This window comes from Chaetodon trifascialis, chromosome 19, assembly GCF_039877785.1.
Source record: "Chaetodon trifascialis isolate fChaTrf1 chromosome 19, fChaTrf1.hap1, whole genome shotgun sequence".
NCBI lineage: Eukaryota > Metazoa > Chordata > Actinopteri > Chaetodontiformes > Chaetodontidae > Chaetodon > Chaetodon trifascialis.
The window spans coordinates 18,497,153-18,517,437 of NC_092074.1; the positions used below are offsets into that span (position 1 = coordinate 18,497,153).

Sequence of the window (20,285 nt, forward strand, 5' to 3'; positions counted from 1 at the left end):
GCATTACAGACGTTGTGGCAATCCTCTTTTGCTGTTCAGTGCAATCACAAAAACAAGACCCACAGTATGTTTGCTTCCACTTCTTCTCGTCACTATCAAGAAAGCGTGGGAAATGAGATTTTGAAGTTTTGATGGTTTGGTTAATAGAATGCCACAAACATCGGCGGCGCCGACGGGTGAATGCATAAGAGGCTTAAAGAAACGTGTGGCTGACATAGTGATTTTTATTTTTCCATTAACTCTCATCACTCACCTCACCTGGCACGGTGTGTAGCATTTCACTCTCCTTACATGACCACAGAATATGTCACCTTCCACATGATGTTCGGTGCGTGTGCTGAATGAATGGAAATACCTGAACATAATACCTATAAAATATCGAAGATGTGTTATCATTCTGTCATTTTAAAGCCGCAAACAATCCCAGCTCAAGGTCCACTTACTGACCTTCTCAGGGGATTTCAGCTGTCTCACCCAGTCTTCATCAGCTCACGTGACCTTCTGTTCAGATTGTTTTGTCAAAGTTTTGAAAATGTCTTTTTCTTCAATAGATGAATGTTCAAATTCATCGGCTGTAAAAAGGCCATTTAAATTTTATGATGATTTATGATTATTTCCTTTCCATTTTACCGTTTTCTTTGTAACTTATCTTCAATACAAAAAGTATTTGTAGAGTAAAATTTGGATTTCATTCGTCTTTCCGTTCTGTCCTTTCTCACTGATTCACTGTTTCTGTACAACATGAATTTCTTTATGGTTCAGTTTAAGTCCAGTAATGAACTCCTTCAGCTCAAACACATGAATCTTGTGTGCTCTGACAAATTCGCTACTAGATTATTAAACTTTCTCACTATATTCAGATGATATCTAATATAACCAATAAGGGCATGATCACCACTTCCAGACACAATGTTTGTAACTTTACTTTCTCATTTAACTGTAACACTTGTGAATATTTGAAGTACAGTATATTTAACATATCTACACCTGAAAGTAAACAGAAATAAAAGATTAAAATGTCCAAAAATGTTTACATCAAATGGCCTTTTTAGACAGTTTTTAAATATTTACATACACAGATGTTTAAGCCTGCAACAACAGATTTTGCCAACTTGCAGGCAGCAGAAACAAGCTTAGCATTAGCATTGCTTAGCAACGTTTCTATTTCTTTGTCTGCTGCTTGCTGCTGGGCAAGTTGTGCACAGTGGATTATTAAAGCATTTCCTCTCAAAACAGCTTCTAGCCAAGCTGATTAGAGCCGTGAGAGTGAACCAGAACAGTAAAATTGTGGACCAGAAAACCAAAACAGTTCACTGAAAGATGCCAGAATGCTGCAGAGAGCTGGGAGGAAATTAATTCTGTGTGGATTCGTCACTTTGAGGGACCGCTTTGACATTACACTCAGTCGTTTGACCCACTGTTAATGTAAAATTATGAATTATTTCTGCTTTAAGGACTAGAGTAACCATGCACCGATCCTGTACTCTCATACAGAAAGTATTACAGAGGAGAGCTTGCAGCTGTCCTTTTCTACAAAATCCATGGTTCATCCATCAATCCACCCCTCCTACAGTCCTCCCACCAGTCGTTTCACCGAACAAATCATACCAGACACACTGCAGGCGACCCCTAGACTCAGTATACAGGCATCTATCAGCCGGTCCCTCACTGTGAGGCGGCCCCACTGCAGTCTGAGGTGAAACAGGCACGGCAGGATGAGCGTCATGGCCGCCCCGGTCACGCTGCCTGTCAGGCCCATCAGCAGGGAGAACCTGGGGACAAGCAGGGCCAGGAGGTATGATGTCATCAGCAAAGCGCCGCGGAGCAACAGGGCCGGGCGAGACACACCTCGACTGCCGTGTTTGGAGCGCGATGAGACAGCAGCGTCTGCAGAAAGAACGTCGTGAAAGTATTCATCATAAAGCTGCATTACATGCTCGGATAGAAGGATTGTAAACTGATGACTTCATGAGTGCTGACAGTCAATAATTAGGGGAAGTTCAGCCACGGTGACAAATGTGTTGACAGTCAACAGTTTCCCTGATCACTCAGCTCTCAAATGGAAGTAAACGACGTGTGATATTTGCTTCTTTTCTGAGTTATAGGTTGGCTTTTTTTGACATAATTGTAAGGTTTATTTTCATATGTTTGGCCCTTTTGTATTGGTCTTGACTTTCAGTGTATCCCTCATGATTGGCCTTCTGTTTATGAACGGAGGGATCATATGTACACCGTTTTTTAGCCGCTAGTTATTTCTGAGCTACACTAACGTCCTCTTTGTATGTGTGTTATGTGTGAATGTGGCAGTTTGTATTTCATACGTTGTCTGCTGTGACCTGTTTCATTTATGCCTCTTTTGTTATTTGTCACTGTGCATGGACAACCGAATCATTCCTCCCTCTGGGGATAGATAAAGCTATCTCATCTAATTTGAATTAAGGGACGTGTGGATCATGTCGCTCACAGTGTGAAAACACAGTGAGTGTCCAGTATTCAAATATCAGGGCTGATTTTTTTCTCTGTTGTTGTTGTTGCTCTCTTGTTTTGTTTTAGTTGAGATTCTACACAGCTTTTTTAGAATAGGGATGTAGTTTTGGGGGCTCAATTGTGGATGCCTGCATATAACATAGGTGGGGATCTGCTCATGCTCTGCTCCAACAGCACCTTTCTTCACAATGAAACACCTGCACAGACTCCCACCTGGAAGTCCAGTTTAACCAGTTTACTACTGGTGACCTCTGGAGCAATGAAGCATCAGGAAACTACACTTTCCTTTGAGCAGGAGAGTAAAAACATCACTGATTCACCTTCTTTAATGCTCTTTTAATTGACCACCATGGGATTGAACAGGCAAACCTCCAGCCACACGCCTGCCTCTCCAGGCCTCTGCTGCTCCACTGAGTATTCAGAAATGTGTAAAGGAAGCAGCCTCCCAAACACATGTGTGATCATATCAGTGATTGCATCTTCTGAAATGTCCATCTGCAGTCAGTCAGCCATTACATCCTAAATCTATTTCATGGGTACAGACTGCCAGAAATTTGTCTTTTTTCATAGATGGCCTGAAGGAACTCTTATTTCATGTATGGGAAGAATACATGGGGCAAGATCGGTGGTTTGTGTACAGTATAAAATAGATCTGTCAGTCATTTTCACCTCCAAGCAGGCAGGTTTGTAGTATTTCAGCAGCAGAGTAGAATGGCAGAGGGTAGGACAGCAGGGCTTTAGCCAGCAGGCACAGGTTGACCAGAGGTCGGAGGTCAGAGGGCAAGTTGTCCGTGATGACCTCTCTTGTCTCTGCCCCCCAGGTCAACACAGCCTAATGGAGGAAGCAATCAAAGCAATCACTCAGTCACTTCCTGCGTCCATCGCTTGATTAGACCTGCTGCTGTCAGCTCCATATTGGGCCAGTTTCATTTCATTTTTGGGATATTTGGCCATCAACAAATCATAAAATAGTGACTATATTCATTTAACTCTGACAGCAAAAAATCATGTTTTCTCTCACAAACTCAGACAAGAAACTCTACAGAAAAAACAGACGTGTCACACAATACTACTAACCAGTAAAGAAAACATAGTTTTCATGATGCAGGCGGCACCATGGGTCCACCCCAGCATGGCATCAAACTGCCCCCTGTCCTCCATACTGCCCTCTAGAGGAGGGAGGAAGATCTGCGAGGTGTAGGAGAAGATTATGACACCCACAGAGACGAGGAAGTCCTCCGGGTCCAGAGACAGAGACAGAGAGGACCAGGACCAGCTGCTGGCTCGACTCAGACAATACAGCATGACCAACAGGCTGAGAGAGAGGGGTGAAAGATAATGCTCTGTGACTGGAATAAGGCATCTAAAATGAATATACAATTACATTTTCATTTATTCATTTATTCAATATTCATTTGTGCAGGATGCTGCGGTAAGAGTTGTTTACTCTCAGGTAAAAAAGAAGAAAATAATGGATTGTAAAAAACTAAAATATAACAAAAACAAGCAGAAATTAATAAAGGAACAGTACATTTAAATCACATTATTATCATAAAATAATTTATTTCCAAAGAAATTCATGTATCTCCAAATTTGATGCTTTTTTTAAAGTGCAGATAAACTGAAGGATTAGTAGTTCCTGTATGGTGTTTAAAGATTAAAGCTAAATAAAGCGTTTTGTAACAAACTGAAAAATGTTTTGGCACAAAGGTTGACGTTTTGAAAATGCGCAGTTTTTAGAGGACAGCAAAGTTATGTTGCTCTGAATAGGATATGACAGATAATCCTCAATCTGTAATTATAGAATTAGAATAGTTTAATGTACTGTAAATTTATATAGAATTCATTTGGAAACATGCATAAATCTGACCAAAAATACTGCCACAAATCCATAAACTGAGGCAGAGAGATCACCTGATCAGCAAGTGAGCCAACGAGCACAGCAGGCTGAGGGTGGAGACTGGTCTGAGATCAGTCAGCAGCAGGCAGGGCAGCAGGAACATCAGAGACAGCAGAGAACACACTGATCTAGGGACAGCCATCCCTGACAGACTGTCAGACAACAGACTGGTGGAGACGACGAGATACAGAGTGCAAGTCATCAGCAGTTCAATGACCTGGAGCCAAAAGAAAAGGGTGGAGGGAGAGATGCTCACTTCAGGCTCTCGCTTCATTTTATGGGTTTATCATGTACATCTTGAATAATGTTTGAGTAATCTAGAGAAGTGAAGTAGTTGAGCATAAAATCTTAGTTACATCCATTTGTTCCAAGAAACTTGGAAGATTTGTTTGTTTTAAAGAAAAAGTTTTATAGACACATGCATGATAAAGACGTGCGTCCAGGTTTATGCTTGTGTGTGTGTTACCTGAGCTACGTTAACCATCCAGCCCCCCAGTCCAGGCCAGTTTGGCCACAGTCCTTTGCAGCAGGCCTCCACCACGTCCTGGTAGCTGTGTCGGACTCGGACCTTTGACTCCAAGCCAGACCCTCCACTGAAAGAAGCAAACCCCGTCTGACTGTGGCATTTGTGTCTGATACAAACTCACATTTTTGACCATTGTCACTCTACAGAAGAGGAGAGGTAAGCTGTGTTTGCTGCTCATTAGCTGTGCTTATATTCCATTTTTTTAAGTGACTTTAAGCCGACTGTAGACATAAAGTCCTTTTATGTAATAAGAGTGATGTAACCTGATTATAAAGTGATACTGCAGTTGACTATTGGACAGAAAATTAATAGAATACAATGGAAACCTTTGCTCCTCTTCATATAGACAGGCCACGAGGATCCTCCCTGTGTGGTTGCAGACCCAGGCCGACAAAACCAGCAGAACAAGACCCACATAGCCTGACTGGACCAGAGCAAAGGGTAAGCCCAACACAAAGATGCCCTGAGGGAGAGGAGAGAGGGAAATGGAGAAACAGACAAGAAAAAAGACCAAGACCAAGACCCCATTTAAAAAGCTGCCTCAGAAAGTCTCCCATGGGGCGCACTGTTAGCTGAGTGGCGAAGACACACAACATATAACAATTTCTGGTTTGATTCTGGTTGAGGAGCTTTGCCTCTCTTTCTCCCTGTGTTTCCTGTCCCTTTACTGTCATATTACCAAAATAAAGGCGAAGCATGGCTGATGGCACACAGCTAAAGGTTGTCTCCCTGAAAAACAATGACTGAAAATCAGTAAAATATGAATATTTTACAATTTTGAGGGAAAACAAAGAATAAGGGCGAGCGTTGAAGAGGGAATGAAGAGAAAAGAGAAGAAAGGACCGTTCATGGCTGGAAGATGAGGAGGCGAGAGGAGAGTTCTGGCTCGATGCCTGGAGAGTTCGAGGATGCAGGAGACCAGCAGGAGCAGAAGGAAGAGGAGTGTCGAGCTTTGGCCCGCCACCAAAGGGGGAAAACGTTAGCGACTGCCAGAGAGAGGAGAAAGGAGGAGAGGGAGTGGAGGTGGATGAGGAAGAAGGCAAGAAAAGAGGAAGACAGAGGAGAAGAGGAGGAGGAGGAGGAAGGAGAGGTGCGACCTCATGGCTACAGAGAGCAAGAAGTTGAAGCAGGAGGAGGAGGCGAGATCAGAGGAGGCAACGGGCCTCTTTGATGGAGCTGCTGCGTTCTGAATGTTGGAACATGGAGACACACAGACTCACTGAGAGAGTTATGGAAACACATCACAGCACATCCTCGCCGCAGACGCACACAGAAACACATTGTGGATGCATAAACAGACAAGCGCACATTCTCCCTCTTTCAAGTCACTATTTTGTAACTGGTGTCTGTTAGGCATATGCTGATGGAGCTTTGATGTTCAAATGGAGCTGCTGGGGATGAAAGCAGTTTGAGAGAAATCTGACGCTCAAGTATCTGATTTCATCTCCCCTCTGTCTCCCTCCACTGCTCGTTCTCTCTGTGTTTCTGCCAGCTAATTCCTCATTGGTTACCCTGAGCACAACCTGAAGCGGCTCCCAATCACAAACGGGTACAATGAGGGAAGAAACAAAAAATCCCTGATTGGCTCTGAAGAGGATGGAGAAGAGGATTATTCTTTTCAGCTCCATCTGACACCCGAGACACCTTTAAAATCTGTTTCATTCGAGGAATGTTGAGCAAGCACAATATCAGCCGCCAAGCAGCAGCCACCTATGCTGGAAAAATAAAGATAACTTCACATTCACTGCTCCTGTCTGGACTTTCCAGGTGCAACATTTCAACCGCTGCCCTTCAGGTTATGCATGATATTTTATGCAAGTGCATGCCCTGTGTACAGAAAGTGATAGAGAAATGTCTTTTCCCACCATGAGGGGATAAAGTGGAGCACAGGCGACCAGAAACGGGCAGGTTTGACATTTAAATGACTGGAAGTGTCTTTTTTTTTTTAAACCATGACAAATTTACTCCTAAGTTTACTCAAAGATGTTTGTTCAAATGAAAAACTCTGAAAAGGATGTGTCATATAATGCTTTCACACTGTGCAAATGGTAGTTTTGAGCAGCTACGAGGTTAGCAATGATAAGGGAAAATCGTACTGCTTTCACAGTAAAGAGCTGAAACGACTGGTTGATTGATCGGTTAGTTGATCACCAGAGAACTATTCTAATAATAATAATAATAATAATAATAATAATAATAATAATAATAATAATAATTTCACTATCTTTTCAAGCAAAAGTGCCAAATATTCACTGGCAACTCTAAAATGGGTGAATTTGATGTTTTTGTCTATCATATAAGAGAGAATTTGGTTGGACTAGTGCTTTAAAAATGTCTTGTTCCTACTTTTTACCACTTTAAAGACTGAATGATTAATGTAAGTGGTTCTCCAGCAATTAAGGGAAGCAGTTCTACAGAATCAGTGTGATTCCCAATGATAAAAATGGTGAAAATCAAAGCAGCAAAAGCCAAGAATTAGTCTCTAGTCATGGTCAAGCCCTAAAAAAAAAAAAAAAGGATCCTGCATTTCCCATAATGCAACTGGATAACGTTATTTATTAAAATTCCCTTCCCACATCTTTCAGACTCCACACCTCCAGTTCGTAACGCAGACTTTCTGTTCAACTAATTTAAGCCTTGAGCCCAAGCTGCAATGACATCATGTGATTTTTCTATTTTTTGGGGACTTTGCTCCCTCCAGAGCCACAGAAGAATAATACAAGAGGTTTCACTGGCTGGTAGAACTCGTCATAATGAGTAAACGAAACCTCATGTGTAAAAGTGCCACTTTAAGTTAATCACAAAGGAAAAGCAAATGTTTCATCAGCGGTGAAAATTATTATAATTATGCGCAGCTTCACTCTGGTTTTATGTTGTTTTTTAAAGAGTGTCGCCGTCAGCTCCTGCAGTTCATCATTACAACAGCAATTTGAAGAAGTCACCTTGGCTCTGGGAAATTATAATGTGCATGTTTTATTATTTTCTGATATTTCATAGACTAAATAATTAATCAGTAAATTGAGAAAAGAATCAGCCAATGACAGTCATGATTGTGTGCTCGAAGATGACACTGAAACTGTGAAAATGTACCTGTTTACTGCACTTTTTTTTCTTTCTTTTTTTTTGCAGGGTCTCAGGGTGTGTTTGGCACCACGATGAACCAAATGACTTTTGACAGCAGTCGTTCCAAAACAAAATGGGGACATTCTTCATTTCCCTGCGGCTCGTGTTTGGACTGGAAAAACCCATTTAAATCTTGGATGTTGAATTTTGACACTCAAAAACAGATAATCATAGGCAGTTAAATTAATATCGGTTTTTCCTCGGTGTCAGAAACAAAAGGCCCACATCTCTAATGTGCGATGAAGACGCACAAACTGGAGCTGCCTCATTAACAGTCAGGTTGGAATTAAAAGTGAGTTTCATAATATTCCCAAGTCGGGAGCCTTGAGAGCTGGAGCTTGTTTTTGCATTTTTGGCAGCGAATTTGCTCTCTAATAAAAACTTTATTAAGCTGGCAGACAGTCAGTTATATTGGCATCAATAAACCACCAATGGAAAATACATATTCTCTTTTAGCCTTGATAGGAGATAAAACTGCTGTTCTTTTTTTCCATTGTTAAGACATCTATTAGCACCTTTAGAAAAGGATGTGCCATCATTGCACTGACAGGCGTTTATACATCAGATTATGACCCTGCGTCTTTTATCCTTACTTAGTTTTTTGCTGCATTAGTTATCACCTTAATCACTAACCTTAACTTAACCTGTCTGTAACCTCAACCAAAGGGACCACTGAGCGAATCATTTCGTTAAAGTTCCCATTCACGGTTTGCTGCGGGTAATGAATAACCTAGAAAACATTAACCAACCCAGCAGGCCGGGAAGAAGCTGATACTGTTATGGCAGAGTTAAAAAAACATGCTGCAGTAAAATGGGAGCTATTCAAGTCGCAGCATGGTTTCAGGGAGAAATTAATTAAACTATAGGTGGAAATATTGAGGTTATGGAAGTAACAAATCATACATTTGAATAGGCACTTTAAATCAGGGATATGATTCATGAGCGGCAGAGTTTCTGTGCCTTGTCTGGCTCAGAAACTTCGTCTCCAATGAAAACTCTCTGGCACTCAGACAGACAGACTAGCATCAATAAAGCAAGCACATGTTTATCTACTCAATATCATGTGTTGGTATATGTATTTATGTATTGACAGCAGTGCTAACAGTGATTAAAAACCTGCGTGTTTATAGCAATCTGGCGCGTTTTATGTAAATTCACCTCAGTCCCTGAAGGAACATGCGTGCCTGCCTTTGTTTGTCAGCCTGCATGTGTTTATGCATGCGTATGCTGTATTGATGGCCCTATATCATAATGTTCTTTATGGACCCAGTGACTCCGGTCAATTACACTACAGTTATTCAGTGAGAGAACACATTTGCATGAGTACAGTAGTTGAATACGGCCCAGCGTTTACAGCATAATAAGCTATTTGCATTACTGCGACAGGGACACAATGTCAGTGGGAGCTTTTCCTTCTTTTTCTTTTTTTAAACGATCTGATTCATGCTTTATTTGATTATGAAGACAGGAGAGTGCGTGACAAATAGCCGGCAGGACCACAAAGCATTGCTTGGTACTATTAAAAGACAACAGAAGTAGATTAAATATCCTGCATTGCTTTTCGAATGTTGTGTGCATATTGGTGCCAAAACAGTTTTCTCTCACATTTGCATTTTGTCTTCAACAAGAGTGTTAAAAAGAGAGAAATATAAAGTTTAAGAGAGACGGGAGGAATGAAGGAACCCTCCGAATCTGAACCAACATTATAACTGATTTAAAGTTTGCAGCTGTGCTAATCATGAGCTGTGTTATCAGACGAATGCTGATCAGCAGTATGAAACAAGGGGCGCAACTGGACTGCTATGCAATGATTTGACATTCACACTTTGAACAGCACGTGTAGGTGACCAGGTTCGCTGTCATGGCTCGGGTATTTTGAACAGGTTTCATGTGCAAATCATTCTTCTCACTCATTACATTCATTTGGCAGATGTTTATATCCTTGGTGACTTACATCTGTGTACATATTGTTTGAAATTTCTTTGAACTGTCCTTCAAATTAAAATATGAAAGCCACCAAATCTGTATTTCAAATCTATATTCCAAGGTCATTTTTTCTCTTTTCATATGTATGGAAACACTTATGGCCATGCATGTATGCCGTGTAAAACCCACCTGTATAGCATTCGTGACATTCCAGCCGGCCTCCCAGGCAGTGATGGTGGAAGCGGGATTCAGACCTGTGGTGCCAGCACTGGGGCCCTGAGCTGGATTAGCCCAGCTCATCCTTCCTCTCTCTTCTTCAAGGCTGGGACAGAACTGAGAAGTCCTCTCCACAGTGTCCTCTCCTTCCTTTTTCTCCTCTCCATCTTCCAGAAGTCTCTGTTTTTGCTCATTCGCTCTGAGCAGCCTTGCCAGCCGGTAGCATCTCGTCTTGTTACCCAGATTCTGGTTGGAAGTCGGGTTCTTCTCGCTGTCGCTTCCCATCCTGTCAGCTTGTACCTCAGAGGATCTCCTTCCTTTGCCATAACTTCTGGTGTTTGTGAACCAAAGGGAATCTGCAGTGGAAACCGCTGAAGTTATGGTGATGGAGCTGGGCCCAGAGGAGATGACAGTCGCTCTGGTCTCTTTAAAAGCTGGACTCTCCTGCCATGAGGTGCTGGTGGATCCCATCAGGTTAGGAGCTGGTCTGTCCCTCTTACAGGGATGATCTTGCTCTGTTAGACATGGCCTGTTTCTTCTGGTGTCATCACAGCTAGCATTATTTTTGTTTCTGATGTCGTCAAAAGGCGATCTGTTGTCCTCGCTGTAGGTCCGGTTCAGCTCATCGCTGTGGGTCAGAATCAGCATCTCTTCATCCTCCTGAAAGAACCTGCCGATCAAAACCACGTTACTAGTTCATAGTTTTAAAACAGCATCTTTTTAGTCCAAGGAGAAGAGCAAAGCAGTTGAAAAATAACTGAAGCTCACAACAATATTCACATGTAAAATAAAATAATAAATTTGAGAATTATGTGCAGACTGCCTGCAGATAATTTACACAATACTCACTGAAGTTTAACATATTATATAATAAATAAACTCCTGTAAATTAATATATGCCTTGATGTGACTCACCTTGTTGTCCAGTGCAGGTGTAGCCTGGACGCTGCCCAGTCCCACAGAGAGCCAGCGGCACTCCAGGGCTGCCCGGAGCTCCGAGCCCTGTGAAGAGAGGCCATCTTCAGCCTCGCCGTCCACAGAGTCAGCCTCCCTGCCCGCGGAGGTCTGAGGGTCTGAGGCAGCTTGACTGACACCAGACACATAAACATGCTCCTACAAAAAATCTCTCTCTCTCTCTTACACACACACACACACACACACACACACACACACACACACACACACACACACACACACACACACACACACACACTCAAAGTCTGCCTGTAAATAAACTGTACAAACACCAGAGCCACATATACAATTGCATGAATGCACGTGCATAACTACACACAAGCACAGGTGTATGAAGTGACTGACAAGTTGGTGAGCTGTAACATTATAATATACCAGTGTTTCCAACTGTGAAGGAGGAAACAGCTCCAATGGCCTGCACAGCAGATAAACACACTCAGGGATAAAGTGCAGGGCAAAACTTAGTTTGATGCACTTGTGTGGAATAAAATAATAACAAAATAATGAAATACAATATAAACTCACATTACATATATAACAAGGCTGCCATGAAACTTGTAATGTACAGACTTAGGTGGTTTTGTTCTGATGATTACCAAGTTTATGTCATGATTCATGGCAATGGTATTCTTACACTCTTGTGTATAATGGACATATATACAGTTGATTTATATTCTGTATCTTTTAATTGTCTTTTGATCTTTTCTATGTCTGCTGTCTGTAACAACTTAATTTCCCTGGTGTGGGATGTGTAAAGTCTTATCTTATCTTATCAAGTTTCAAACAGCTTCCAAGTTTAGTAACACACCATCTGTACACAAATGGATAAACTATTCACAGTTTTCCCTTATGTAACTGTATGCATGTACATCTGGCTGTGCGTTTATGAAGGCTCCCAGCTGACGGCTCCAGTTTTGCCCCAGCGTGTGGTGAGCTGTGCAGGGCAGCAGGAGGAGCCCTAGAACAGTTGTGCTACTCTGTGGACACAGCTGGACCCAAACTTTTGTCCAACGCCGCTCTCCCCCCTTCTGACTTTTTATCCTGTGGCCCAAGTAGTTCGTTTGAACTCTTCTCCTTTTTTGTTTCTCTCAATACTCAAAGCCCAAAGTTTGTATTTCCAAAACTGCTGTAGTGCTTTAAAACCCTTGATGGAGTCGGTGTGTTAGCACCATCTCACACTCAGACAGTTTACTATGTTCATATATATTTTTTTACAAGCTGTGGACAGTTGGCTTACTGCTTACAAGCTCAGAACAGTAATCAGATTACTCTAATTCACGATTTCCATATGTTCCCCCCCCAAAAAATACCCAAAACAAAATAACAACAAACATTTAATATAATTTAAGCATTTAGATTGTTTTTCTACTTCTACTGCTAATCCATTACATTTTGTAGTTGTGCACATTATACTCCATTACTTTGATGGATATATTTAAACTATTGGAAATTGAATATAATAGTATCTATCTATCTATCTATCTATCTATCTATCTATCTATCTATCTATCTATCTATCTATCTATCTATCTATCTATCTATCTATCTATCTATCTATCTATCTATCTATCTATCTATCTATCTATCTAAATTGTGCATTTTAGACCATATTTTTGTGGAATAACCAACCATGTTACTGTATTTACTGTACTGTTTTCTATTTTTTTCCATATGTTTTTCATCCGTTTCTTCCTCCCTCTGTCCAAAGTTTAAACCTGGAGAGGAGGAGAGAGGAGAGGAGGAAGAGGAGGAGTAGAGAGAGAGAGAGAGGGAGAGAGAGGGAGAGAGAGAGAGAGTTTGGGTGAACTTCTGTGAAACTTTCCTCTGCCATTCAGCTCAACGGAGAGCCGCGCGAGAGGACAGCGCGAACCCCGCAGCGCGCGCGGCACCGTATCAAACTTCACGATTGGACGAAATGAAGCGATTCCGGCTCGTGCTTCTGACCGCGTTGCTATGGCAATTTTGCCGGGCCCAGCAGAGAGGTGAGTGCCCCAGAGACTGATTGATAGGATAACCGATCGATACACCAATACACAGCTATGCGAGGGTCATTTACCGCGGAGCAGCACTGAAATGAGCCCAGTGTCAGTCACTCAGGGTTGTCGGTCATTTCCCTTAATGAGCTAATCAGTCAGCACTTAAGCTAGCAGGCTACACCTTTACGTTGACCAAGTTAGCTAGCTGCTCAGTTAAATGCAAAGAGGGATATTTGAAACGTCCTCACCTCAGTGTGGTAAGCAAGACAATTTCCTCATCAATGACACGTTTTTCTATCGGTCACAGTTGTTGAAAACTCTCTGCTTTGCTGAGAGGTTCTTCACTTTTGTGTCATTATCGTTAAAAGGAGGGCAAATCATGCGAAAAACCGCTTCAGTGACACGTTAGGCCTAATTACAACCAATACTTGAGAATGAGAGAAAAACAGCTGCAGTGGCAAAGAGCAAAAGAGACAAATGCTTGTAAGTTAGTTTGAAGAGGTGCCTGGTCTGTTGTTTATGATTTGTAATTAAGAAAAACATTGAAAAACACGACAGGGGTCAGACGTCTTAGCTGGATTTGTTGTTATTTTTAGACTCAAGTTGAACTTCAGCATGACAGACGCTGACACAGCTGAAGTGAATGTACTAATACAACATAAATAGATGTCATTCGGATGGCCTTTTTGCAGTTTCTGCTTAGCCAACAAACAGAGTTAATGATTATAAAGTATGCACTGTATGTCACTCCACCTCACAAATTATGTCTACCCCCTGGGGAGTCTTGCTTTTCAGCTTTTCACATAGTTCAAGTGCATTAGACACTCACAATGTAGGCTGCACACAAGGCTATGTGTGCTACTGTATTTGCCACATGTCCCTGTTCCATTGTTCGAAATCAACAGATGATTTGGAGGATTAAGTCTGTAAAACAAAATGTTTTTGGCAAACAGTAAGCTATCTGCACTGACCCATGACAGTTTGGGATTTTGTGCAGTTTGCCCTGGTGTCACTTTCACAAAGATGTTGTGCTCTTAGTGGGACTGATGATTATTTTTTAGTAGGTTAAGGATGTAAATGATGCAGTGCATTTATAAGACTTGTACAACCACACAAGTAGCTGCTGGTTTTAGTGTTTCTATGTTCTATTGTGTTCAGCCTCAGTGTGTTAAGTCTTAAAGCGTCTGGTCGTCTCTTTTTTGCCTCTGATGGGGTCTAGCCATACAGATAGTCTTGGTTTTAAGATACCCATTTCTGAGTTTTTTTTGCCACAACTTCTATAAAATTAAGCTGAATTGAATTTTGTTGGTTGTGTATTGACAAGGACATTTACAAAATTAAACAGCGACACATCTTTTGAGAAACAGTATCCCGCATCTCTTTAGATAATCCGCAATCCTCACTGTTGACTGTTTTCTGTGGAAGTATTTTCTACCGAAGAAATTGTCCCTGTGAAAATGGTTCACAGTGTGATCTGTGGATTATCCAGAGGAACAGGGGTGCTGTTTCTGGAAAGGAAGGAGATATCTCAGCTGAACCCCTAAATATGTTTATTTTAAAGCTCAATCGTGTGTTTCGAGTGTAAGGGCTGTGATATGGTCAACAATGCAAAATGTGCAACAGTGCCCTCAGCAGAGATGGAGTCTTATTATTTGTCAAACTGCCCCACTTCATAACAAAGATGCTACAGAATTGGACATAAAAGCAAATTCTGCCATTACATAAAGGTGATCAGTAAGTTGTTTGAACATATGAGTGTGTGTAGGGTTCATTTGTCGCATGTGTGTGTCTGCAGAGCGAGGGTTTTTTATTATCGGTGACTGTCACTTGAAAGATGAGGAAAATCTTGACTTCGTCATGCTTTTTTCTTTTTCCTTTTGAAAACATCTCAAGCTAATGTTTAACCCAGGAGTGCTTTAGACCTCCTGCCGGGGGTGGGTGGGTGGGTGGGGGGGGCCTGCTGTCATGATGTGTGTATGTGTCTGCATACTGTGTGTGTGTGAGAGAGAGAAAGTGAGTAGAAGAGGGCGGGAGAGGCCATCTGCATTAAGAGCCTCATTACCAGGCGTGTCAACCAGGCATGCTCTCTATCAGCGACAGAGCTCAGAGAGACACCAGGAGATAATCAGAAAGAGAAGAGGAGGAGGAGGAGGAGGAGGAGGAGGAGGAGGAGGAGGAGGGCTGAAATAGAGAGGAGAGAGGAAGGAGGGTGCGTGCAGGAGTTATTAGGCATTGCAGGAGGTATCAATGATAGAGGGAGGATGGGTGAAACAGGAGGACGGAAGGTTCAGAGGACACGAGAGAGAGGAGGAGACTGAAGCAGCAAGATAGAGTGAGTGAGAGATTGGAAGTGTACACAAACTATGAAAAGTTAAATGGAAATGTAAGTTTTTGAGATGGTTTCCTCAGTTATCAACACAGTGTTTGTGCTGGTTTGAGGAGAAAGATGGAAACACATTTGATGATGATGAAAACACACATTTTTTTGGCAACCTTCGAGAAAGATTAAGCAAATTTGCAAGAGTTGGGCAGGAAGATTGCTCAGTAGACTGTAGACCACTTGGATTAATCGATTAATCGCTTAGTTGATTGAAGTTTGATAATTCAGTCATCACTGAGGGGCTTGGAAAAACTTTCTTTTGTAATAATCTTCATTCTGTAAGTGATGAAATGCTATATGAACATAAAGTTTTCCGCAGTTTTGGTTAGTTTAATGATGGGTTTTCCATATTTTTGTTTTGCCTGCAATCAACAACAAAAAAACTGCAGCATAGCTTGGACACTATGATTAATTTTGCACCTGTGAAGACCTTCTTTCACCCACTGTGCATCACTGTGATTATTCTTGCAACATAAGTTTTGAACTCTGACTTTCTATCAGATAAGAGTCAGTGTGGTGCATGAGGCTCTAGAGCCAAGCCAAGCAAATATATTGATAAAAGATAGTAAAACGTCAAGAATGTGTGGCTGTCACTGGGGAAAATTGTAAAAGTTCTGAGAAGTTGCCAGAAAAGTAGATTTTTTTGGGGGAATTGTGTGTGTATTAATGTGAATGTTACCAACCTGATTTGCATAAATGGATATGAGGTAAAGTCACAGGAGACACCAGTGTGGAATGAATCCAGACAAGACCTCTAAACTGACTGAGAAATCAACATTTCTATTTAACAAATCCATGTGACTTATTCATGTTATCGGTGTCCTGTGGAAACCTCATACTGCATCTTCAAGAAAGCAAACCCATCAGGAAGGGCGAGAAAACCAATTGATTTCCCTGTTGATGTTTATCGGACTTTGGCATAATCAGAGGTGCAGCTTGATCCTGTGAAATGTTTTCTTTTTTGAAGGATTTAAGCTGAAAGTATGAAACTAGTTAATTTGTTGATAAAAGGTCTCTTCAGAGCAACTACAGATGTGTTTATAAGTTTATGGTAATGTGGGTTTAACCAAGCCGGGCTGAAAGTGGTGTGATGTGAACTCACCAGAGGTATTGCAGTGGATGTGATGTGAATCCAGAGTGGGTTTTTCTGCCCATCAGAGAAATCAACATTTTTATGAGGTGAATTCATCCCAATGTCATAATGTTTGTAAAATATGTTGATCTCAGTCTGCTATGTTAATGTGAAAGCAGCCAAGCTTGGCTGAATGGATTTGATGGAATACACCAGAGGGGAAGCCTCTCAGACTTTCTCAGCCTGGGACCCAAATTCACTGAATATAATCAGTGTGTCCTAGAAATGAGAAGGAAGGGAAGAAGCAAAGGAAGGAAGGAAATGAGGAATATTGGAAGAGTTGAGTTGGCTTTGTGCTATAACAACAATGGCAAATTATATTTAGTTTGTTAAAACATGCAAATGAATGCAGATTATGGATACATGAGTGCTGTATTTTAGAATGGGGTTGGAATACATACAGACAACCATTACACACTTATTTGTTAATCTTAGAGTCCCATTGACACCATGTCAGTGAAGCATTTCCATCACTACATTACAGCAGAATATAAAAGTCCTGCACTAAATAGCGAATTTCCTTAGTTAGCGACTGGAGCCTTTATTTTCTCAGATGGTTTGTGACGCAGAACCGTCTGGGAAGTCGTCCTTGGAACCTGTTTGGAAACGGGCGGGCACTTTTCAGACAAATGCTTGGCAGGTGATTTGACGAATCATCTGCATGGCTGGGTATCGTTCAGAAATCTTCGTATCGGTACTGGTACGATACCTCCGCACTAATTTCTAAATGGTAGTTTTTCTATAGCGATTTCATAAAATCCATTTTAACAAAAAGAAAGCTACAGCAAACATTACAATTACTCACTTCAAAGGAGGAAGCTGTTCAAAGACCAGGGAGCAGCTGGAGAAACAGTTTTTCCTCTGTGCGCTTTACCCCACCTAGAAAACTGGAAAAAATGAATTGAGTGATGGGATATCTGTACTGTATTGGACTATATCAAGAATATAAATGAGTGTCAAAGGAACATTAATAACAAACAGTACACGACAGCAATGCGCCATTATACCTTCTAGATGCCTAGTCCAATGTGACTTTTGTGGTGTTGGGAAATAGTGACAGAGTGAGACCTCTTACTTTCTCTGTGCCGAAGAGAAGCTAGTCTGGCTCTGACAGCCATCCACCATGTCAACTTTAGGACACCATGTTTGCCATCAGAGACGCTCTCCGTCTTGGCTCCATCCTTGCGGTGGTGAGGAAAGGATATGCTGGTGGACGATGTGGTGACTGGACACGTTGATGAACAGATTCAGGTTAGCTGCACTGGCTGGTTAACAAGCAGCACAAGGTTTACTTCGTTATCTGTGCACATAAGCAACTGGCAGTTAAAAAAAAGTATTGAATAGTGTAAAAACTGTAAAATATTCCACTTGGCATGCATCTTGACTACAATTTAAAAAAAGAAAATCTAAGACATCCATATCAAAATTGCTTGTTTATGTATCGTGTTTTCCAATATGTTTTTTTTCTTTTCAAACAAAATGTTCAGTGTTGGTCAGGCTACAGTTAAAAGGTGTTTGAACTGACAGTATATAATTATGGGAAGAGAGAGGAACTATCATGCAGAAATCCCCAGAAATGAAAGTTTCTGTTGGGTATTCATTTAATTGTGTGGCATTGGGGTTTCACACACAACCTGATGTATGTGTGTGTGCCTGCTTGTGCTCAATAAACGTAACTTGAGTAATTGTATACAGTCAGATTTGATATATGAGATTATGCTCATTACAACACTCATTACAGTATGCATACTGAGTGCTTGTTGCTTTCTGTCATCCTGTGTTTGTGAAGTTGTCACTGGCTTCAGGGCAGCTAAGAAGTAATCAATGACATTGTGCCAAAGACACAGACCACATGACCACCAGCAGGTGTGTGTGTGTGTGTGTGTGTGTGTGTGTGTGTGTGTGTGTGTGTGTGTGTGTGTGTGTGTGTGTGTGTGTGTGTGTGTGTGTGTGTGTGTGTGTGTGTGTGTGTGTGTGTGTGTGTGTGTACTCTCGTGGAATCATCTGGGAGCTAAAATTAGCCAGGTGCTAAGTTGGAATAGTGGTTTATCCTTCCTGTCAATAAGAAAGACAGGCAGCCGGGGGAGAAAAGGGAACGAGGGATTCGATTGCTCTGACATTTTAAATCTTAGAGGAGTTGTTTTGTTTCTTTTGACACTTCTCATCATGTGGGGGGGAAGTAGGTCACCACGCTGGCTTGCAGCTAAGTGATACCTGCTGATTTCAAAAAGTAAAGGATGTGCTGTCGATCTATTACTTTTTAGCACTGAACTAAACGCCAGTCGTGCTCCATGTAGAATATTAATATAAATAAATCACAGCCACGTTCATTTTGAGACATTGGTACATTGGCCCAGTGAGCAGTCATTGATTAGATGCAGCATTTATTCATGGGCAAACTAACCTAACCTGTGCATTTACTGCTACTAGACAACTCCACAGCTAACCTGTCCTGCTGTGATCACAAGGGGAGGGTGAGGATGGATAGAAATAAATATTTAATTTCCAACATGCTTACATACATATAAAAAAAAAGAGGATAAAAGAAAGAATGTAAAAAATTAAAATGCATTATAGTAGTAGCCCATAAGATGACCCCTCTTCAGCTGCTGAACGCTGTTGTTTAGGGAGGGAAAAGTAGATTAATTTATTATTTGACATGTTTTTCCATTTCAGTAGAAGGGCAAAGAAACACGCGTTGGGGAGTCCGACAAGCAGCGTTCATGCTCTGAATTTTGAAAACACAAATTGTGACCGGAACAAGATGATTGACTTGCCCATGGTGACATTTATTTATGGTAATTATACCCATGTGTCTTAATTAATTTGAGAATAACGTAGGCCTACGCATGTTCGCGAATGCTACGTTCTGATTGCACGAGCAATGCATAAACGTGATGCATAAACACTGTCTCGTTTTTCATGAGACAGTGTTTATCCTAATGCAGTAAGACTCAAAATGTTTGGTTCAGTTTGTCTTGCATATTTTATTATTGCATGTATCATTGTTTGTGTACTTGTTAGTTTATGCTTATTACAGCAGCTCGTTAATATTTGACTTGTGCTTTTCCCTGTGGGCCTGTGCTGCCTCATACAAAGCGCATCTTGCACTGAGCAAAATGTAGGTCTGTGTATGTGTGTGTATGCCCGTGTGTGTGAGTGTTTCCTAGCTGTTTTGTTGTCAGAACAGCATTGATAATACTGAGGAGAAAATCAATAGTTAATTCTACCAGGGACACAATAGCTGCTCTGCCGAGCTCCATTCTACTGTGGGCTTAGACACAGAAAGAAACAGGGCATGAGTTGATGAATTGGTAAGTGTGTGTGCATGTGAGTTCATACAAGGTGTGCATGTGTGTTTGCACAAGCTACTACGCCCAGACTGTTTACTGTGCCTAAAAAATAAGCAAGACTGGGAATGGATTGGGAGGAAAGAACATAAAAATTGTATGTTGGGTGACAAACTTTTTAGGTGGGAGTACAACTCCCAGCTAGTTTGAATACATTCCTTATTTTAAGCCACATTCTGCTCAGAAATAATCCCCTGTGTTTGCAGTATATATGAAAAATAATGGAAATGAATTCAAGTAAATGTGTCTAATAGCATCAGGGCTCCACAGTGAGAGGCTTCAAAATAAACTGAG

At 41.4% G+C, this 20,285-nt stretch overlaps 2 protein-coding genes across 2 annotated transcripts in view; one reads left to right on the forward strand and one right to left on the reverse strand.

Moving 5' to 3' along the window:
- Window positions 1–1,567: 1,567 nt before the first annotated feature.
- LOC139347899 (vesicular inhibitory amino acid transporter-like) lies at window positions 1,568–11,197 on the reverse strand. The gene is made up of 8 exons (XM_070987749.1): window positions 11,094–11,197; window positions 10,152–10,848; window positions 5,240–5,376; window positions 4,854–4,980; window positions 4,402–4,604; window positions 3,565–3,802; window positions 3,157–3,319; window positions 1,568–1,887 (listed from the first exon to the last, which is right to left on the reverse strand). Exons 1-8 carry the CDS (start codon window positions 11,195–11,197, stop codon window positions 1,568–1,570), a joined length of 1,989 nt encoding a protein of 662 aa, XP_070843850.1.
- A 1,871-nt stretch (window positions 11,198–13,068) lies between these two features.
- lama2 (laminin, alpha 2) overlaps window positions 13,069–20,285 on the forward strand; it is a 174,613-nt gene continuing 167,396 nt past the window's right edge. The window contains exon 1 of the mRNA XM_070988059.1: window positions 13,069–13,135. Within this exon, the coding sequence (XP_070844160.1) occupies window positions 13,069–13,135 (67 nt within the window). The remainder of the gene's footprint in view (window positions 13,136–20,285) is intronic.